The sequence below is a fragment of the Echeneis naucrates genome, chromosome 5, assembly GCF_900963305.1.
Source record: "Echeneis naucrates chromosome 5, fEcheNa1.1, whole genome shotgun sequence".
Classification (NCBI taxonomy): domain Eukaryota; kingdom Metazoa; phylum Chordata; class Actinopteri; order Carangiformes; family Echeneidae; genus Echeneis; species Echeneis naucrates.
The window spans coordinates 5,069,491-5,089,961 of NC_042515.1; the positions used below are offsets into that span (position 1 = coordinate 5,069,491).

The 20,471-nt window shown below is 41.1% G+C and overlaps 2 protein-coding genes across 2 annotated transcripts; one reads left to right on the forward strand and one right to left on the reverse strand.

Moving 5' to 3' along the window:
* Positions 1-1,807: 1,807 nt before the first annotated feature.
* lactbl1b (lactamase, beta-like 1b) lies at positions 1,808-14,165 on the forward strand. Its single transcript, XM_029503035.1, has 7 exons — positions 1,808-1,846; positions 4,123-4,294; positions 5,829-5,935; positions 8,664-8,821; positions 11,558-11,805; positions 12,605-12,710; positions 13,187-14,165. Exons 2-7 carry the CDS (start codon positions 4,189-4,191, stop codon positions 14,163-14,165), a joined length of 1,704 nt encoding a protein of 567 aa, XP_029358895.1. The 5' UTR covers positions 1,808-1,846; positions 4,123-4,188.
* A 2,251-nt stretch (positions 14,166-16,416) lies between these two features.
* On the reverse strand, positions 16,417-20,212 carry nmur3 (neuromedin U receptor 3). The gene is made up of 2 exons (XM_029502834.1): positions 19,327-20,212; positions 16,417-16,847 (listed from the first exon to the last, which is right to left on the reverse strand). Exons 1-2 carry the CDS (start codon positions 20,171-20,173, stop codon positions 16,417-16,419), a joined length of 1,278 nt encoding a protein of 425 aa, XP_029358694.1. The 5' UTR covers positions 20,174-20,212.
* Between the last annotated feature and the right edge of the window lie 259 nt (positions 20,213-20,471).

Here is a 20,471-nt window from a genome sequence, read left to right on the forward strand (position 1 = left end):
CCTTATCAATCCACCTTTACACTGGTAGGCCTCACCCCTGAACATTTCCCCCTCCCCTTCTCACTAGACGTCTGTCTTTATAGCTCTTTTATTAGTATGATATTATTGTTAATTAAACATTAATCAAGGGTGCATCCAATGCGATTTAGTATTTATCAATGGCCTTTGGCTTATTGGTATCATCCTGTAGTGGTATTTCCCCTCACAGTATTGTTGTTACATTTTCTTTTGAGTAAAACAGCTGGCGTCCTCCAACCCGAGCACGGACCCCCGATTCAGTGTCAACTATACGGGCAGTAAATTACAGCGAATTACAGACTCAATGTAATAATTGCATTCTCTTTTCATTATGTCACATATGGAGAAGTCCTAACCCTGTTTACTTTTTAAGGACTTTGTTTCAGACCAAGAGCAATAGCAGATGAATCATGAATATTTTTTTTCTCTAAAAGTTACCCATGTTGGTATTTTGTAACCTTAGAAACAAAGATCACCTAATATTGAGGATGTATATATTTCATTCCAACCACAATCATTTCTAAAACTGAACCAAGATGTGTCATGCATAAACTATGACCCAGACAGCCAGGGCCTGAAGGTATTTTCATCTTTAGTTTTGAAATTCAAAAATACATTCAAAATAAGTTCAGCACTTTGTTTATTTCCAGGTACAGATGAAGACTTACCTTCTTTGGTTATGTTTAGTTTGAAAAATTAGGAAACTTGATACGACTCATTTCCTTCATGTTAGGTAGGATGCTATGAGTTGAATGCAATGTTAAAATTAGGTAGGAATCCACAGTTGCTTTTGACCTGCATGTACTACGGTGCTTCCCAGGAAAGCAGGAAGTACAATGTCATAAGAAGGAATTCTGGCTATAAAGCAGCTTGACCTTGACCGTGATTTTGAAAATTACACAGAAACCTGATTTCATTGGTTCCCTACAGTCAGGGCTTCTTGTGAACATTTTCTTTTTTGAAACTGAATATCTACCAAAGGTGCCTTTTAGATGCAGTGAATAACCAATTCCTAAAAGTGAGGTCTTTGACAGAATTGCCATTAAAACTCTAATCATTCTTTTGTTACTAAACACTGACCTACAGAGAATGTGTGAAATTGAGTGTGTTATTATCCCGGTCATGTCCTGCTCCTCTGTGACAGGAGGTTTCAGGTTTTTCATTTTAGTCGTGCATCCATGCTAGTCTGGGCATCTTTACCTTGAGAAGTGTTCAGACTACACTTTGTCCAAAATCTGTCCCATCAAAGGGCATTAGACAGATCGAAATTCATGCACAAAAAACAACATACATATGGCGTTGACTCAGCCACTCACTCTCCTGAGCTTTGTTTGTCAAGAACACACAGATCAGCAGCCGCATCATTGCCCTTCATGCTCTGCAGTCTGACCACCTGTCCTATGACCTGCACACAATTTGCGACCTTTCTTTTTGAATCAATGACACTTTCTCTCACTCTGGTGTATTTCTTCCAGCTCCAATACAGATAGACGGGGAAAGGTTGCACATTCTATTTGTCTTTTATGGAACAGTTTAAAATATGACCCATCCTGGTGAGTCACATGATTTTAAAAGAGAGCAATGTAGAAATGGTCTTGGCTGTTGTTGCTCTCGCCTCCTCTTGCCCTAGTTCAGTACATGCATAGATGTCCTGCACGCTGACCTCCTTTTAAGTCAATAAACCTTCCATAATAAATTTTTCTTTCTGTTCAGGAGCTGTAACTGTTTATTCTTGTCTTTAATATAACAGGTGGTGCAGTAAAGAGCCATGGGCAAGGCAGAGAGTAAAGTCCTGAGGGAGACCTCAGTCGATGGGGTTCAAACTCAGGTAAAAGCAGCTGCTCTACACACATACAAGCTTTTCTGTAGTTCAGCCTGTACTGACACAAACTGACACTCAGTCGCACAAACACATACAGAGGAACAGTGCTGGTAAATACACATGGGAAAAATATAATACACTAAAGATACATAAAACTGCCATGCCATTGTGTGTTTGTGTGGGGGCAGACTGCGGTGAAATGGGCCTGCTGCTGGGCTCTGCAGCTGTCACAGGTTATGCAACCAGGATCAGCGGCAATTTGCTTTCACGCTTAACTTTCCCACATTACAGCATCGTACCTTCAATCATTAATGCACATTACTGAGCTTTGCACTAACCATTAATATCCTGAGTGAAGAAATGACAGTCACTGGATGTGCTCAGTGATGGATTTTTTTTTTTTTTTTTTCATAAAAGATAATATTTTAGTAATATAAACTACCCATCATACACTATTAAAGGCAATTCTTCTATCAGAATAAATTTTTTGAAAATGTATTTTTACAGGTAATATCAAGGTATCATATCAGATTGGTGCTTAATGTAAATACAAAATTGGTACAAAACTGCCTGCTACTTTGCTGCTGCTTGGGAACGCAAATCAAAACAAGAGACAGTATGTAGTGACAAAGTACCATGGAATCATGAGAATTATCATCCTCACCACGGCTACTGTCATTTCAGAGAACAACAGTTTTCAGGACAATTCAGGATATCTCCTGTTCCCCAAAAAACTAACAAACGTGCTGAAAATATCTGGCTTCGGAAGCAGTGTCAGAATGAAAATCTATCAAACCGTTTTTAGCAGTTACATAGGTCCAATGTGCATTTAGCAAAACCTAGAAGCCTCCAGTGTGCAAGCAGTGATTAAATCTCTGAAATTTACCATATGGGCATATTCACTGAGTGTGGATTTTTATAAAAAAAAAAATAAATAAAATGGAAATTTAAATGGAAGCAGATTATTTCAATGTTCATATCGGACTAATATTATCGTTTGAAGTAAAACATTTTTAGATATCTTAAAACATGGGCAGACACTATCATAAAGTATTGCCATCATGGATATTACATTAAAAGGATAAACACTCTGGTATAAGCAGTATAGAGGAAATCATCATCTCATGTTACATATAATCGTGTCATTCCACCATAACACCCCACTACTGTATAACAAGTGAAATGAAACAATCAGGCTGAAAAAAAAAAAAAAAAAAAACACACACACACAAATTACTCTTGAATGCAAAGGTCAGGGGGTTCCAACAGAGTCTGACACCACTTTGATATTCACTTCAATGGTTATCTTTTCACAATTTTCAGAGAGAAAAAAGGCTTATGTTGTGCATTTGAACTGAAAAGAGCGTAATACATCAACCAAGATGTTAATATCTTCTATATGAGTCAGGAGTCAGGCTATGTGGTCTGTGTGTCAGCTGGCAGCAGTATGGGTGAAAAGTTTGGGAGTTCATCTTATTATCCAAATTCCCCTAGACTTCCCATACTGTCCGTCATTCCCTCAGCCAGTTGACCCAAATTCACTACATCCAAGTGATTGTGCCTCTGAGCTCATGCTTCTGCTTTAAAAAAAAAAAAAAACACAACACACACCCTATCACCCCCATCTCAGCTTGTTTTGGCTGAGTGGGTGCCATCTTTGTCAGCTCAGTGGTGGGCTCGACAAGGCCAAGCTGGACTGAAGTGAATTGATTCACTGGGATTAAGGATTAAGATTTCCCCAGCCGCTTTGGTGGAGTAAATCTGGGGATTATGATGTCAACAGCCTGTGGCTGCAGAGGAGGAAATTGAATAGTGAGGGACGGCAGCAGCAATGGCCCATAATTATAGCACAGCCAGTGAGAAGTCAGACCGGAGACTCCAAGTCTGTGCCTTTCTCCTGCTGAGCCTCCAGACCTCCGTAGGACACCATTTGCTGCCTTTGGGTGACAGGAATCACTAACAGAGGAGAACTAACAATGAGTAAATGTTTTGGATCTTGATGGAGCGATAAGAGGCTTTCTGTGTCACTGGTAATCCTTCCTGCCCTGGCCTGTGAAGCATCAGGTGGTGAGTACCGTAAAGAGCAACAGAGATCACTTGTTTGGAAACAAGGTGGCAGACATTTATTCCTTTCAGACTGATATCTACGGAGGAGAATGTGGAGAATACATCTGCTCAGATGCTGTAAATATGGGAAACTTTCAGAAATGTTCAACCTCACATTTGTACAAGCTCAGTGCTAACACCCTCTATGTTTGTGTGCCTTTTTTTCCTACCTAAAGCCGACCCCTGCAGTGGCTGCTCCTGCTGCTGCCATTAAATGTGAAGGCCTCACAAAAGCCGGCAACATGAAGGTAAAATGGACCCAGCTGGGTTTGGTGTTCTTCCTGGTTCTATCGCTGGTGATGACCGGCTGCTTCTTCTGGCAATATCAGCTACCAAAGGTCCTGCCAGGTAAGACATAAGCAGGCGATGTCAAAAGGTGATGCGTAATGTTGCTGATTTTCCCTGAAAAAAATTTCGATTTTAATCAATATATTAAATAAAATGTATATTAAGTACGTCTAATAATTTTACAGTTGTTTTGTTTTGTTGTTAGATTTGTCTTTTCAGGATTCAAGATACATGGCATGCCAAGAACATCCATAATATGAAAGTGGTGATTGCATTTATTGTAAGAATCAAGGTGCTTAAATAGAATTTTGATTTAAAACTAGACTGAGCAGCCAAATTTTGACCTTTCATGAGACTGTCTACCAAACTATATGTACTCTCAGGTTTGGGAGGCTCCTTCTACTCTGATCTGACTGCAGCAACAAATGCACAACCTCAGTTCCTATTGTGCTGATCAACTGTGTGATTGTTACCATGCAATTATCAGATAAAGCACCAACCTAACCTACGGCTGTTTCCGTCTGGCTGCATCTCAAAACAAAGTGTCACAATTTAAAAAAAAAAAAAAAAGTAAGTTAGGCAGCATTGAGGACTTTGAATAATTGTTCTCTATGAAGTCCTGGAAAACTTGTGTAAATGTGTAAATGTCAAACAGCAGACATCATCCCTCCAGCTGTACAAGAGCAGCTTTAGATGATAACTTTGGTATATTCTCCATGGTTTTGAGTTTCAGTCTTCTCATTCATCCTGTCATTAATGCAGTCCAATTTTCACACGTTCACACTCCCACCTGACCTTTCCTCATCAGCTCCCTGGTCTGTTTCTACTTCTGCATTCATGTTTTGTCCCATTGTCTTTCTGCCATGTGCCTCACCTTTTCAGTGCTCTGTTCTGTGCCTGTCTGTTTTAATCCTGAGTGTGTTTTTCACCTGGTCCTTGTTTTTTTGGATTCTATGCAAATTTAGTCTCTTTGTTTTTAGACGTTGCTTTTGGGTCTCTTTTCGGAGAATGAGGGCATAAACATGTTGACACTTTATTGTAAAATGTTATCAGGCTGAGCTGACATTTCTTTGAGCAGAACACACAAGCAAAAAGCTTTATTCCGTAACATTTGTGTTTGTATCTGTGTATGATCCTGTTTGGGATAAGGGGACTTTAGGGGATATCAATCATGGGAAAAGCACAGCTCCCTGCTGGCTCTGACTTGTTTCTTTATATGCACTGATACATCTTTTTCTATACATATTTAACCAAAAAAGCAAAAAAAAAAAAGCCCATGTTTTTCATTTCTAGTAATCCTTCAAAATGACAATGTAAATGATGACCTGAAGCCACAGTGAAACATATTGCGTGAGCTCAGAGTGGGACTGGGCTGCATCTCCTTTGATCCGAATATTTATCACGCATCCTGTCAAACTATATCATGTAAAATCAGCAGGGGTCATCAGGAGCTAAAGAGAGCTAACGAAGCCCCAGCCAACTACATCATACCAGCTTTTGTCACATTGATATTCTATTAAATATGAAGTTGCTGTCCTTCCGTGCGTCAAACACCTTCTCTTCCTTTCCCCCCCCCCCCCCATCACCTGGCTAGATGAAGGGATGGGTCGCAACGCTAACTCAGAGATGACATGTCCCCGGTTCCCTGAGCCTCTCCCATTGGAGCATCCCATCCCCAGCCTGAAAGAGGCCCTGGAAAAGGTGAGAGGACTTCACCATGTACAGATTTTAATCTGCAGTCGTATTTCCATCCTACGCTCAACCACGAAACCAGGAAATTCACAGGCGAACGGGGTAATCCTTCACACCAAATGCCACTGCACTTGACAAAAGGAGATTAAACATATAGGGGATGAAAAATTGAGTGTCTGTCCAAGCAAAAAGATGCCTTTCTCCACGCAGAGAGCAGCAGCATTCCCAGCTAATCGGCCGAGGAAACACTTAACACTTCAACACTCTTCTGGGCAAATCTAAGGATGTTGAGGAGTGAGTGCTCAATCATGAGCTCACCTATTTTTTATTTTTTTTTATTTAACCTTTATTTATCCAGGTGGGATCCATTGAGATTTGGCAATCTCTTTTTCAAGGATGTTCTGGTCAGGAATGACACCAGCATAGTAGCAAGAGAAAAATGACAATTAATCGACAGTGAAGCAAATTGAACACAATTTCAAGGCTAAGTGTCACAGGTGCAGCTGGTGACTAATAGTTCTGTGAGACTATGTTTAAACCCAGAAATAGGGATGAGAGATCCCATCCTCATCATGACCTGCAGGTCATTCCAGGACCATGGCCCAAAGTAGGAGTGGGTCTTCATCCCTGACTCGGTCCTCATAAGGGGAACCTTAAACTGCAGCCAACTGTTGGCTCTAAGAATGTGGGTCATCTGGACAGTAATAAACTTTGAGCATATGTATGAAGGTACCTTGCCTAAAATAGCCTTATATATTAGGATATACCAATGCCGTAACCTCTGAGTACTAAGGGAAGAAAAACCAGCAAGTGTTTATAAAGTTTAATGTTGGATCCTGAAGGCTGAGCCTGTTATGAACCTCTGAACAGCATGATAAATGGGATCCAGTTTGGCCAGAGAGGACAAGCAGGCAGTCAAGCTGTGATAAAAATAGGCTTGTAGACGCTAACGGGCAACAATAGAAAAGCATGTTCTACATCTCTATTAAAAAAACTCACTATGAATTTGAGCCTTTTTGATAAGTAGGAGATGTGATGCTTCAAATTAAGGTCCTTGTCTAGCTAGATGCCCAGATATTTGTATGAGTCCAATGTTATGTTGTAAGAACATAATTTTAGCTTTGTCAGCATTGATGACTAACTTAGTATCAAGTACAATATATTTAATGAAGTCAAGCAAAAGGTGACAGTTAAATTTAAGTTTGCTTTCACTGAGAAAAGCTTCTGTACTCACCAAGGCCTAAACAAAGTCTAGTACTGGTTGCTAACACGGAAGATTAAGTTTAGATATGCGCCCAGTGCTCTCGAACATAGAAAACAGAGTTCAATAAATCAATAATGCAATTATCTTGCAGGTCTATTTTACGATTCATATAATATTACTGCGGCAATAACTTTAACACATAATAAATGTAACCAAAATAAACCAAATTGCTCACCACAATAAACCACAACAGCACACAGACACAGTCAAAAAACTGTTTGCTTCCCAACTCAGCAACACCTGTGTTTGGGTTTCCCTCGTGAAAAAGGCCTACCTGGGCTGACCCACACAATACATACAGCCCCCTAGTGGCACGGAGCAAAATTGCATGAAATAACAAAATGAATATGGCTCATACAGCTTCTTTCATCCATATCAAGAACCCAACCAATGAAGACAGAAAAACACATTCACATTTTGATATCCATTGCAGTTAAGGTAGTTTCCGAACAACTATCTGCTCTTAATTAAATTTAACTGAAGTCTGGTCGATGTAATCCAAACAAGCAATTACATTTTTCGCCATTAAATTTCTTAATCAAATGTCAGTATTTATTTTGTTTCCTTAAAAAAATAACACTAAGTAAGAATGCATTTTTAAGCTCTTTGTTTAAAACTCTACTCATCCTACAGGAATATCAGTACAATATACCTAAGACAGAAATATGTAGAGTTGTACAGCTCGCAGGTAAATGGTCGCTGGAAGGGATACCATCAATATAACGTTATTATACGGCCATGATGCATCACTGTATAAGCAGCAAGTTTTCACTGGCTCCCAGACAGAGGATCATCTCTTGGTACAAGGTGTAGAAGACAAATTGACTGAGATGATTAATGAACGAGGGAAAAGGAAAAACTAAGTTCTCCCACGCATGTCTATCTATTATTCCATCACCAATATTTTATTAAATTTCTTTGCTCAAGCTTCAGAAAACCTTTAAAAATAAAATCATTAGAGATACTTAGGAGGGGGAAAATGTCTCTGGAGTTGCTAACAAGTTACAAATGGGACAAGAAGTCTCCAATTAGACACAGCTGTTTTCTGAGTGTTCACTAACTAACTAACAAATAAATATATAAATAAATAAATAAATAAATAGGACCTGCCAAATAGGAGTCCCATTACTTATACTTCAGGGTTACCTTCTGTTTTTACGTGGTACATCAACGTTTGGTAGCATAAAAAAAAAAAAAAAATTTAAATCACTTATTACCGTAAATTAATGTAAAATAGATTCCACTTGATAAAAATCAGATTGTCAACAAATCACCTGCTGCCATTAGCCGCTAGCCGCTAGCTGCTAGCGTTGCATTAGCTCGTTAGCTGCTATCTTAGCCGGCTTAGCTCGGGGGATCGAGAGACGTGCCTTCAAAGATTTGTTTGCAAGCTGGCAAAACAACACACTTTTCAGAGTAAACTCAAACGAGCACAACCTACCTGGTTTCGACACATTATGGTCCTTCCTCCAGGTGGATGTCTTGCTCCGGCAGAGCGTCAGCCCCGTCAGCCTCCCTGCTCTGTCGGCCATCGTGATTTTGAACGACACCGTCCTGTGGACCGGAAACTTTGGGAAGCGAAACGCCAGCGACCTTTTGTCAGGACCCCCCAACGAGTACACAATCTACAGGTGAGGGCTGCACTGAACAATAAACTTGGGGATTGGATGGACTGCTGAAATGATGAGATCACTCTAAATCAGAATCAGATCAAATCAAATAAAATCAGATTTATTTGTACAGCGCCAAATCATAACAAAGTTACATCAAGGCACTTTACATATAGAGCAGGTGTAGACCAAACTCTTTATAAATTTATTTAAAGAGACCCAACAGATCCCCCGATGAGCAAGCACTTGGCAACAGTGGCAAGGAAAAACTTCCTTTAAGAGGCAGAAACCTCGAGCAGAACCAGGCTCGGGGGGGCGGCCATCTGCCTCGACCGGTCGGAGAGAGAGAGAGAGAGAGAGAGAGATTGGGATTGGGATTGGAAGGGGGGTGTAGGCATTTTTGACACGTTAAGGGAAAGGGAAATATTTGTTGTGTCATTTTGTACGGTGGTGCATGAGGTTGACAGATGGCCTGCGGGGAGATGTGGGAGACAGCCTGGGGGAAGAAACTGTTTTTAAGTCTGGTGGTTTTGGTGAGCAGAGCTCTGTAGCGCCTACCAGAAGGAAGCTGTCCGAACAGTTTGTGTTCTGGGTGTGAGCGGCCTGTAAAGGTCGGCCCCGGTGACCTTCTCTGCAGAACTTATAGTCCGTTGGCAGTGTGTTCCTGTCCTGCTTGGTGCAGAGAACAGACTGGATGATGACCAGCAGCTCCTGAGGCAGGTTGAACTTCCTCAGCTGATGTGCAGAGGGTACAACCTGTGCTAGGCCTTCTTCCTGACTATGTGGGGGTCTATGTGTGAGGTCCACTTCAGGTCCCGAGAGATTGCAGTTCCCAGGAACTTGAATGAGTCTGCACTAGACACTGTTCTCTTCAGGGTTTGTGAATGGGGGTGGGCAGGTTCCTCCTGAAATCCACAATCATCTCCACAGTCTTGAGTGTCCAGGTAGTTCTGACCACACCAGCCAACCAGTCGGTCCACCTTGTGCCTGTACGCAGACTTATCACCGTCCTGGATGAGGCACCAATGACCGTTGTGTTGTCCACAAGCATCACAGACAGGTCATCCGAGGTACAGTGGTTGGTGTAGAGGGAGAAGAGTAGTGGGGAAAGAACACACCCCTGGGGGGGGGGGGCACCAGTGCTGATGGTACGGATGTTGGAGAAGTGTGAAGTGAAGCTGTATTTCTCATTGAAATTTGCAGAGTCTAAATATGTTGGGGTTAAAGGAGAAAAAAAATTAATGTAATGTAAAAAAAACAAACAGATTATATCAGTTTCCCTTCGCTGAAACTGTGGAAATAACACTGACAGCATTAATCTCGAGTTTCTTTAGTTATCCATTCATTCTCAGCTTATTCAAGGTTGTACATTCTCACAAAGCCGAAATTGCTTTCTCTGCTTCCGGTGCTGCAGAGAAAGCATGTTTTCATCATGGTATGAGGATTGGTATCTTATCATTTAAACAGTGTAAGCATGCACAGAAGCTCCTGTCCTTTGGTCTTGTTGCGCTCCAAGGTAAGCTATGCACTGTAAAATGGACAAGCATGTTCCAGCCTAGGTTTCTGTAGAATAAACTATAGAAGAAACTATATAAAAGTAGTTTGAGTTTAATGCAGTGAAAGATCATTTTGTTAAATTCAAGAATAGAAAAGTAAAGAAAAGTAAAGCATTTGAAAAGGAGCTTGTGCCAAACTTTTAGTTCTTATACCCAAAAGAGGAATCTTGTTTCAGAGGTGTGTGTTCTGTATTAATCAAAAATGAAGAAAAATACAATGTTGGAGAACTGAGCTCCCCCTAAAATAAAACACACTGTCTTCTGTGCCTTGTGAAAGTGCCTCAGCATCAGAGGCACACAGCCGTGAGTTCTTCTAGCCGTTCCTCTGGACACTAACCAGACACGACAAAGTGATTTAACCAAATCGAGTGACTGTATCTGGACTGTGCGTACCATATAAAGACAAGGGGTTCAATATGGCTCAAGAGGTAAGCTCAACCATCGACTAGAGGTGAACTGATGAGTGCTCTTCGCTCTATTTTTATCACGTGGAATGGTAAATTGATGGAATGCCTCTTTAACGCCTCGTTTTTCTTTGTTTATTTTATTTGTTTCCTTGTTTTTCTTTTGAGAGCCGTCTCATGAGCTCTCATCAAAACTGTCAGCAGGTAGTTGTGAAATACTGCTTGACCAAAAAGATAAGATCTAAACAGACTTCTTATGCTACATATGGCCAGAGGTCGGTATGCAGCTATGACCATAACTGTAACACAAATTTGAGTCTGAAGAGGTTGCCTTTGAAAATGATTCCTTTCAAAGTCCTTAAAAAGTACTAGGAAATGTGCAGTAAATGCTGTGACACGTTCACTGCTGCTTCTGAAAGGGCTTAGTCTCTCTTTCTGCAAATATTTTTTCTTAGAGCAGTCGAGGCAGACAGCAGGTACATCATTCATATAGTGACAACCATAAAATTCAGGCGTTTGGCAGATTTATTTGCCATAATTACCATCTTAGAATGCTTTGGAGTCAGCATTTACTGACACTAACAAACTAAAGGCTTAATAATGTGTTTGATTTAATTTAAGAAATTCAAAACAATTCCTCTAATGTTAATATGTAAAGTGGAACTTGATAATAAAAAAAAAAAAACAAGCTAATCCAGGAAGCAAGATTTCAAGAAAAACTATAGCAGTTTTCTTCTCCTTTTTTTTCTTGCAATAGATTTAAAAATTGTGAAATTGTTTTGTTATCTGTCTTTTAGAATTGCCAGCTTATCCAAAATCTTCCCAACGCTGATGCTGTACAGACTGTGGGAGGATGGGAAGATTGGGTCCCTAGATGACCCTCTGGAGAAATACGTTGAGAACTTCACCATTAAAAACCCTCTGGGGAAGACACGAGACTCTGAACTGAAGTATGTGACAGATGGGCTGATATTTCTCGACAGCGGGGAGGTTCAGATCCGCTCCTCCTCAGTCACCCTGCGTAGGATGGCTAGCCAGCTCTCAGGTGGGTAGATACAGTGGAATGGCAGTAAAGTAACTTAACATTTAGATGAACACACAAGTGCCCCGGGACTTACCCTATCAGGTGGCCGATTTCTGAGGTCTAATCAAATACAGTATGTCTCCTAGGTCTGAAGGCTGCACTCCTTGGAGCCTTTCTAACACCCAAAATCTAAAAATTGGGCTGCATTTTAAGATCTTGTGTTGAATATGGACACAACTCCACTAGACTTGCCCTGTTTACAATAGAGTATAAAGATTTGAAAGAATAAAAGAAGAATAATTGTGGTACTTTTTAGGTGAATATATTTATGATGATTGTTAAACACTTGACAAATATAGGGATAAAAGATAACAACCGCTGAGGTCCTGTGGATTACAAAGAAACAAAAATTGTCTTTTGTTTAGAGTTTGCAGATGTACCTGCAGCAGAAACGCAGAATTGTTTAGTTTCTTAACACCCTGGGGTTTCCCAGCATTTACATCCATGTATCTGCTGACCTGACGGCTGACCTTTTCATGAATAAACAGACTGCTGTTTACCTGAAGAGGGTGTAAAATTTCTAATACTTCACTCTGTGAAATTAATTAAAATAAAAGATGAGAGAAATATCTGAGGCAAAAAGAATCAGAAATCTGGGAATATGCTTCCTCGTCTCAGTTGATTTAAAATGAAAATGTGAGGAGGATGGAGAGAAGAAGAGGAAGATGTCTCATGGTCATACAATGTCATACAATTCAGCTGTGAATGGTGCTCTTTTTTATTTTGTGCCTTTTCTGTATTTTCCTGTGGGTGGATCCAGGGCTGCCAAGGAGACTTCGCGCCACGAATCTGCTCTGGAAAGGAAAAACACAATCCGCAATTAATCTGCTACAAGATGACGTCCTTGTTGCTGATCCAGGAACAAAGTACGGTTTGTTTTGCTTTGTTGTTCCTAGTATCATTTTGTCAATACGCCTTATGTATTATTATGGGATAAAATGGAAACTGTGTGAAAACACATGAACGTCTTTTCTCATTAATGTCTCTTTGTAAGGGAAAAATACATAGAAGGTCAAATTTATGATTCAGTGTTAAACTTTTAAAAATATAAATTCACATTTTTATTTAGATCATTCATGATATGAAAAGATCAAAATTATGATGTCTAAATAGGCCAATGGTGTATGACACATGACTTTTGGAAAGCAAACTTGTTTCATAGAGGTGCTGGTAGGTGGATTTGTTCCTTTTAGACACCGCCAGGTTCGAGGTTTCCCTCTACTTCTTGGATTGTGCTGAACTAAGCTAACCGTCTCCTAGCCAGATCCTAATCACGAAACTACGAGGGATATTTTGTACTTGAGCCAAGTTAGCTCTATCTCCATAACTTGCCTCTCTGCAGATGCCACTACAGCAACCTCGCCTTTGCCCTGCTTGCCCATGTTATGGCTGAGCGGGTGGCCGGTGTGGACTACCAGCGGTGGATCACAGACAACATCCTGGACCGACTGGGCATGGAGGACACAGGCTTCGAGATCACCCCGGGGCTGCAGAGTCAAATGGCTGTGGGCGTGTACTCCAACGGGAAGCCAGCCCCGCTCTATGACCTGGGCTGGTACCGGCCATCGGGCCAGATGTTCTCCACGGCAGCAGACTTGGCTAAGCTCGCTATGATGCTGTTGGGTGCGTATCACCGCAAGCTGCTGGAGCCAGACTCATTAAAGATCATGCTGACTCCACTCTTTAGGTGCGATAAGGACTACTTTGCCAACCGCACCGGGACACCATGGGAGGTCAACGAATTGATGGGCTACGAGATGGTCCGGAAAGATGGCGATCTAGATGGGTACTCTGCCACCTTCTCCCTGGTTCCGAGACTGAAGCTTGGTCTGGTAGTCCTTATGGCTGGCAGCCGGCCTCAGAACCAGGATGTGGTCAGCAAGGCTTTCAGCTATATCATCCCAGCAATAGAAAAAGCCTTCAGGGAGGCTAAGAAGGTCCTGTTTGCTCCACCAAACCCAGACCCTTACATTGGCTTCTTCACCTATGGGAACATCACCTTCTACGAGATCAAAGCCGGGCCAGACGGGGTTCTCATCATGCAGCAGTTTGGGCCTCAGATTGAGGAGCTAATCCCAGAGAAGTACAGGACAATTAAGCTTAATTACCTGGTCGACAGGGTGTTCAGAGTTGTATTTGAGAAGGAGTACCCTTGTGTTTTGCAAGTCGGCACAGCCTCAGTGTCCCTGGAAGCCCAAGATGGCCAATTATTCAACTTCTATACATTTGACAAACGCGGTCTGTCGACTGGTTTTGATGCTCCAGGACTGAATACTTACAACGTGGTCAGAATAGCCCGCAAGCCAACGTTCTCAAGCTAAGCTGCCGCAGTGCTGTGGCCTAAAAACCAGTGATGTGCCCTTGGGATCCATGTGGGACTGTAAATAAAAAGGAAGCTGTGAATATTGAAAGAGCAATTGGAGAAGTTGTGGTCACAGATAGGACTGTGTTTTTGATTCACACAGAGCAGACAGAGGGAAACACGTTCACCCAGCCGTGGGATGTTCTGCACAGAATATGAATTCATTCCTCTTCTGGATGATGTATGTTGCTGTCCTCACGCCACTGGTCCCTCATTCTGCCTCCTAAGTTAACATTTACATTATGGTGCTTGTGTTTTTCCTGCCTTCGCCTAAACTGCACCCGTGTTGTGTTGGTCGGTACCATCTTAGTGTTTCTATGAGCGAGAACAGCAGAACACAGGCTCGCACTTACTTATTTGGAAGCTCTTGCGGTTATGCACGTGAATATTTACATATATTTATTACCATTTCTGGGACTATCATTACGATTCCTTGAAATCATTATCTCATACATATTTATCTTCCATCAGGTGAAGAATCAGAGAAAGAGTTGAATTTCTTTGTGGCATTATTTTCTGAGGCAGATCAAGTCAGAGCATTTTCATGGCAAATATTTTAATACAACAAGGAGGTTGCCATGGATATCGAAGTGCTGATTTAATACCAACAATCAACCACTTACATGTGAATAAAGTACTAAATATTTTGGCTCCAACTAAGCAGCTATTAAGGACAGAGAGGCTTTTGGTTGCCTGTGTGACACTTTCCAGTGTAATCCTTATAAATGGACTCCAATTCATAACATCCTCTCACACCAAAATGTAAAAATACACTGTCCTGACTGCTGCAGGATAGTGACGGATTCAAATGTACAAAAATACCCTTCATGGGAGCAAGGGAGGATGTTTTACGTTTTTATATGAGATTGACTTTTCTAGGGATGCAATGGGAATGGTGTTGTGATTGAAATTTTGTTTAGTCATGAAGCATCAGCTGCAGTGAGTGAAAACGAGATGTGTTTTCCATGCTGCCTGACAAAATAAATGTGCTGTATCCATGTTATCCATCCATGCGTGAAATACTGGGACTGATCTTAAACAGTGCACTCAACTGTTGTGACTGGCCACAGAGTTACTGTGTGGATAGGTATTGTACGATCAAATGGAACAAACATTACACTAACATGCAAATTATACTGTTCGATGATTGTCTGCTTCTCTGGAGGCTGGGTTATTTTTAGGTAAAATATAAGATGGGGCTCATGCAGCCCTCAGAAAAATCACAGACACACAATGCAATCATGGTGACGAATAAATTCTATTGACAGAGCAGCAGAACATCAGAAGTAATCCAAAGTTAACAAAGGTAAATTAACAACAATAATAACATTAATGTGTGGGTAGCCATTTATTTGTGTAACCTTTAAATCAGGTATTGCACAGTAGCCACAATCACTTTTCATATCTGCAATTACAGTGAACAAGAGCTTAACAATCACATCATGTATATTACAGCTGACTGTCCAACAAATAACACAAGCTTAGGAAAAGCTCACAGTGAAGCATTACATTCTTTGTTTACAAGTTACACCGAAACACTGAGAGAGGTTTGACCTGTTTCCCCTTCCCAGGGACAACATTTTCCCCACAAAAAAGAACAAGAATAACCAAATGCGTATTATCATTCAGGTTGGATTTGATGATTGTCCCACTTCCCTTCACGAGGTTCAGTCTGTAAGGCATACAGCAGATTTAATGTAAGACAACAGGTGGAATAGACAGGCACTGTAGAACACCCATTATAACAAAGTTCAAAGACCAAAGTATGTCTACAAGATGATTAATGACATGTAACATGGTGAAGTAGCAGTTCAACATTTTGAGAAATTCGGATACTCACTTTCTCTCTTACTTGTATAGTGACTGTGAAGAAGCAGTCTGCTAGTTTAGCATAAAGACTGGAAGCAGTGGGAAACTGTTCCATGGGTAGAAAAACAATGCACTGACAGCATATTTCTATGGATCTCAGTTACTTGATTGTAATTATTTTTTTAACAATTAAATGCGGGGAAACGTTAATTAGTAACCATTAGACTTGGAGGTAGGTGGAGTTTAAATCTTTGGACGGAGTTTTGTAACCTATCGCCACCTTGTTTTCAGTGTTGATGTGTCGAAGATTAACAGCAGATTCTAGTTTTGATACCAAATAGATGAGAGGGTGAGAGTCACCCACCCATCTTCTCATATAAGTTTACTCTCTAAAATCTCAACTAAAAGACAGAGGTCTTGCAGGACGTCTCGTTACATGCGTACGTGAGGATTGCACTGTCCATGTTCAGCCTCATGTTAGGAGACAGCAAGTGGATGAAAGAACTACAGTCTTTGCCTTCCACCTGAGTTGTGGAGCATGAGACAGAAGAATTCAGTAAGATTTTAGGAAAGGGCGGCGAGTCTCTGACAGAGCTGTTGTCATCCGTCTGCGAACACACGAGTTCTCGGAAACACTCCCTGAACCGCGTGGAGAGCAGGCTGTAGATGATGGGATTGACAGCAGAGCTGAGGTAGAAAAGGACGCCTGACAAGATGTGGACATACTGATAAATATTGTGCATCAGGTCGGTCCAGTGGCTGATGGAACTCCACAGGAGCCGCTCGATGTGAAAGGGCGCCCAACAAACTCCAAACACAGCCACCACGATAGCTAAAAGATCAAGCCAGAGACAGAGTTAAAAAGGTCCTCTCTTAGTGTGCCATGTTATTTGTTATTGCAATGTATGATTGATTGCATTTCCACCATTACTTTTTTTTTGCGATGCTTTTAAATGCATCACTCCATAGCAGCAGAACATCAACAGAGTTTTTGAGATCTATTTGTCTAATCCTTTCACATACATTTTATTTTTATTTTTTTACTTTTCCCCTAAAGTAAACCTGAAAAGTTGGAAAATTTGACTTTCCACTTTTAAATTCTGTATCATCTTGTTCCAGCTCATCATGGACGCTATGATGTTATGATGTTTACACTGAAATGAAATATTGAAATGCTTAAACCCCTGAGTCCATGGTTTTGATGACTGCTGTATAAATACACCATACATCAAACATTTCCAGCTATCCTTTTGCATTATTCTTTGAATAATGTTTGACAGCTTTGTATTGAGTGATCAAAATATTAAAACTGCTATAATGAGTATTTCGACATAAACAATTCAGCAAATGGCAATGTGTGCTGCATTTCTACATCACTATTAGTGACAAACCCTGAGAATTATTACCCAATCCCCCACTTCCCCTCTGAGCTCTGGAGCATTATATAGTCATTTCATCTTATTGTTTGGGTTTTAAATTGCTTTTGTTCACGCTAATTGCTTGTTCTAGATTCGGCAGCCAGCTGTTTCCAGCAGTAATAGCTCTACAAACCATTTGTCCATGTGGTATTTGCATGTGTGGTATTAGAAGGCAGACAGACACATTTGATCACTATCTGGGAAACGTGGTGAGGCACAAAATGGCAATGCAAGTAGGAAATATTTGAAAGGAGACTACAGCTGAAGGAAAAAGAAAGCCTTAAAAAGGCAACTGTTCGGTGGGCCCTGTTTAAACCTGGCATTAACATCTCTCTGTGGTGATTTAATCACAAGTGAGCAGCTCTCAGCAGATGGGTGAACACACTGAAGACACACTTGAAACTCTAAAACTGATGTGGCCACATTCGTTTAGCACGTAAAATGGAAATATATCCACGCTAAGTGACCGCCTCCTCTCCAGCCCTCTGCTAAGCTCTAATGTGTTCATAATAAATTGAAAATATCTAACTATTCCAAAAGAGCAAAGCCTTATTTCATTGTGGAGCTTTGAGCTGGAAAATTGATTTGCTCTCCGTCTCGCTCACATGAACACCTGACTACCCATCTGTCGTTGTCTGGCTTCATACATAAACACATACATGTTTATTTACATATTGAGCGGATAAATTAGACATCATCACAAGTAGCCACTCGAGACACCAGGTGTGAATTGACATATTTAGAGCTGTGCCACAGCAGTCAAATCTCCTTGGTACACATGTTAATACAGAGTGTGCCATAGTTACTATGTCAACTTTAAAAATTGGCTGTAGATTTTCTAGAATTTCCCTCCACTAAAACATTATTAGATTAGATTTTCTTTATATGATATTTGTCATCCTATCTATTATATACCCTATCTAAAAAGTTTTTTTCAGTGATTGATTAAATTTGCAGCACCGATTTAAAATAAATAAATACTTAAATCCGTGATTCAAAAGTCTGAAGTGGAGATTGAAATGTGATCAGAATCTCCAGAAAAGAAAAGAAATCACCTTCTAACAAGTGGACCTCAAAATCAGTCTCGTTGTTTTTGTGAAAAAATACCTGATGTCACTGTATTTCAGTTTAAAAACACTTTTATTGATCTACACTTGGAGGATAATATTGGTCTTGCTATTGTCCATAAAGTCGAAACAGAGACCTTTGGAAACAATAACACCGACTTACTGGCTCCCTCCAGATTGGTGGAAGCAACATGAATAATGAAACACTGTGTTACTGAGCTGGTTGTCTTTGGCAGGTAAATTTTGTACTTCAATGCTTGAACTGCCTTCACTTCCCTTTATTTGTGGTGTTTAGTGCAGTTTATCAGCTGCAGAGGAGAGAATCTGATTCCTTCTATTACATCAGCTTTAGCATGCTCCCCTTTGTGAATGTTCATAATGTTTTGTTAATCCCCTTTCACGTGTGTTAATATAAATATATATATTTTTACTACTTGAGCCACTTGAGAAAACAGAGCCGTTAAAATGGATTGTACCAGAATTCAGTAACAGCTGATCTTTCCTTGTGTTATTGGATGATGGATGTGGTTTAGAATAAATAAATCATATAAATATATATATAAACCAGCAGAGGGGGCTCAGTCTCTAGTAGATGGGCTTTAAGAAATGTGTAAACATTGGATGAAGTTTCAGACCTTAGAGGATGTGAAATAGCAGGAGCCCCTTCAGAACACAAATGATCCATATAAAGATTTGACAATCCTTCATATGTTCTGTGTTTTGATCAGGTTTCATGTTTGGAAGCACAGATTAAAGAGGGGTCATGTCACGGAACAGCATTTTTTCTGGCTGAGGAGGAGGGAAATAAGACTAAACCAAAACTCACAGAGCATCTTGGTGACCTGCCTCCTCCGCCCGCTCTCAATGCTGATCTTCCGTCGGGTGTTGCTGCTGCAGTACTTTCCCAGGCTCCTGCTCGGCTGCCGGGTCTCCCTGCCCAAGTGAAGGCCCATCACCAGGTACAGCATGCTGATCACCATCATGGGTACAAAGTAGAAGCAGACGGTGGTGATCTGCATGACCATGTTATAGATCCAGAGGGGCTTCAGCACGGTGCATATGGCCGACTCCTCCATTTTCTCTGGCAGGTAGAAGATGCCATGCAGCGAGGTGTTGGGGATGGCGCAGAGCATCGACACAACCCACACAAGGGTGATGACCTGCTTGGCGTGGTGGTTGGTTGACAGGTAGCGCGTTTTGAGCGGATGCACCACAGCTATGTACCGCTCCACGCTCAGGGCTGTCACGTTGAGGATTGAGGCGAAGCAGACCGTCTCAAAGAGGAAGGTCTTGAAGTAGCAGCCACCCTCGCCAAAGGGGAATGGGTAGTTCTGCCACAGGTCATAAATCTCCAGGGGCATCCCAAAGAGAAGCACAAGCAGGTCAGACACCGCCAAGCTCACTAGGTAGAGGTTGGTGGGGTTACGCATCTTCTTGTGCTTTGCTATCACTGCACATGTGAGCAGATTTCCAGACAGGCCAGTTAGGAAGATGAGAAGGTAAACAGTGGTCACCGGCAAGAAGAAGGGAGATCGTTTTGGGCCCAGGATTTCAAAGAGATTGACTTCGCTGAGCTGTTCATTGGTGTGATTCCCAGAGCTGTTTAGCGGTATGCTGGCATTGAGGAGCAGTTTGGATGCATTTGAAAAGAAGCACCGCAGGGAGAGATCCATTTCAGGGAGGAAAGTTGGACAAACAGCAGGAAATGTCAACACGTCATGAACTCATTGGGGGGTTGGTTCAACACTGGGGTCCTGCTACGGATGGAAAAACATTCAGCCCACAGAAGAAGTGCAATCAGAGGAGGATTTTATTTGATTAACTGCCCTTTGAAGATGCTTATTGGAGTCAAACTTCAGTTTAATATTTCATAAATCACAGTTGAAATTCAGTAACTCCCTGAGTCACATTTTAATTCAGGATCATTTTTAGCATTCTATGCACTAAATGAAATTAAATTGCTATTATACT

What these genes read in the sequence shown, in the direction of transcription:
- lactbl1b (XM_029503035.1), top strand. Translation starts at nt 4,189, where the DNA reads ATGAAGGTAAAATGGACCCAGCTGGGTTTGGTGTTCTTCCTGGTTCTA. An exon ending in TGAAAGAGGCCCTGGAAAAG is followed by an intron (nt 5,936 to 8,663) that starts GTGAGAGGACTT and finishes TCCTTCCTCCAG; the next exon opens with GTGGATGTCTTGCTCCGGCA. An exon ending in GTTGCTGATCCAGGAACAAA is followed by an intron (nt 12,711 to 13,186) that starts GTACGGTTTGTT and finishes GCCTCTCTGCAG; the next exon opens with ATGCCACTACAGCAACCTCG.
- nmur3 (XM_029502834.1), bottom strand. Translation starts at nt 20,173, where the DNA reads ATGGATCTCTCCCTGCGGTGCTTCTTTTCAAATGCATCCAAACTGCTC. An exon ending in GCAGGTCACCAAGATGCTCT is followed by an intron (nt 16,848 to 19,326) that starts GTGAGTTTTGGT and finishes TTGATCTTTTAG; the next exon opens with CTATCGTGGTGGCTGTGTTT.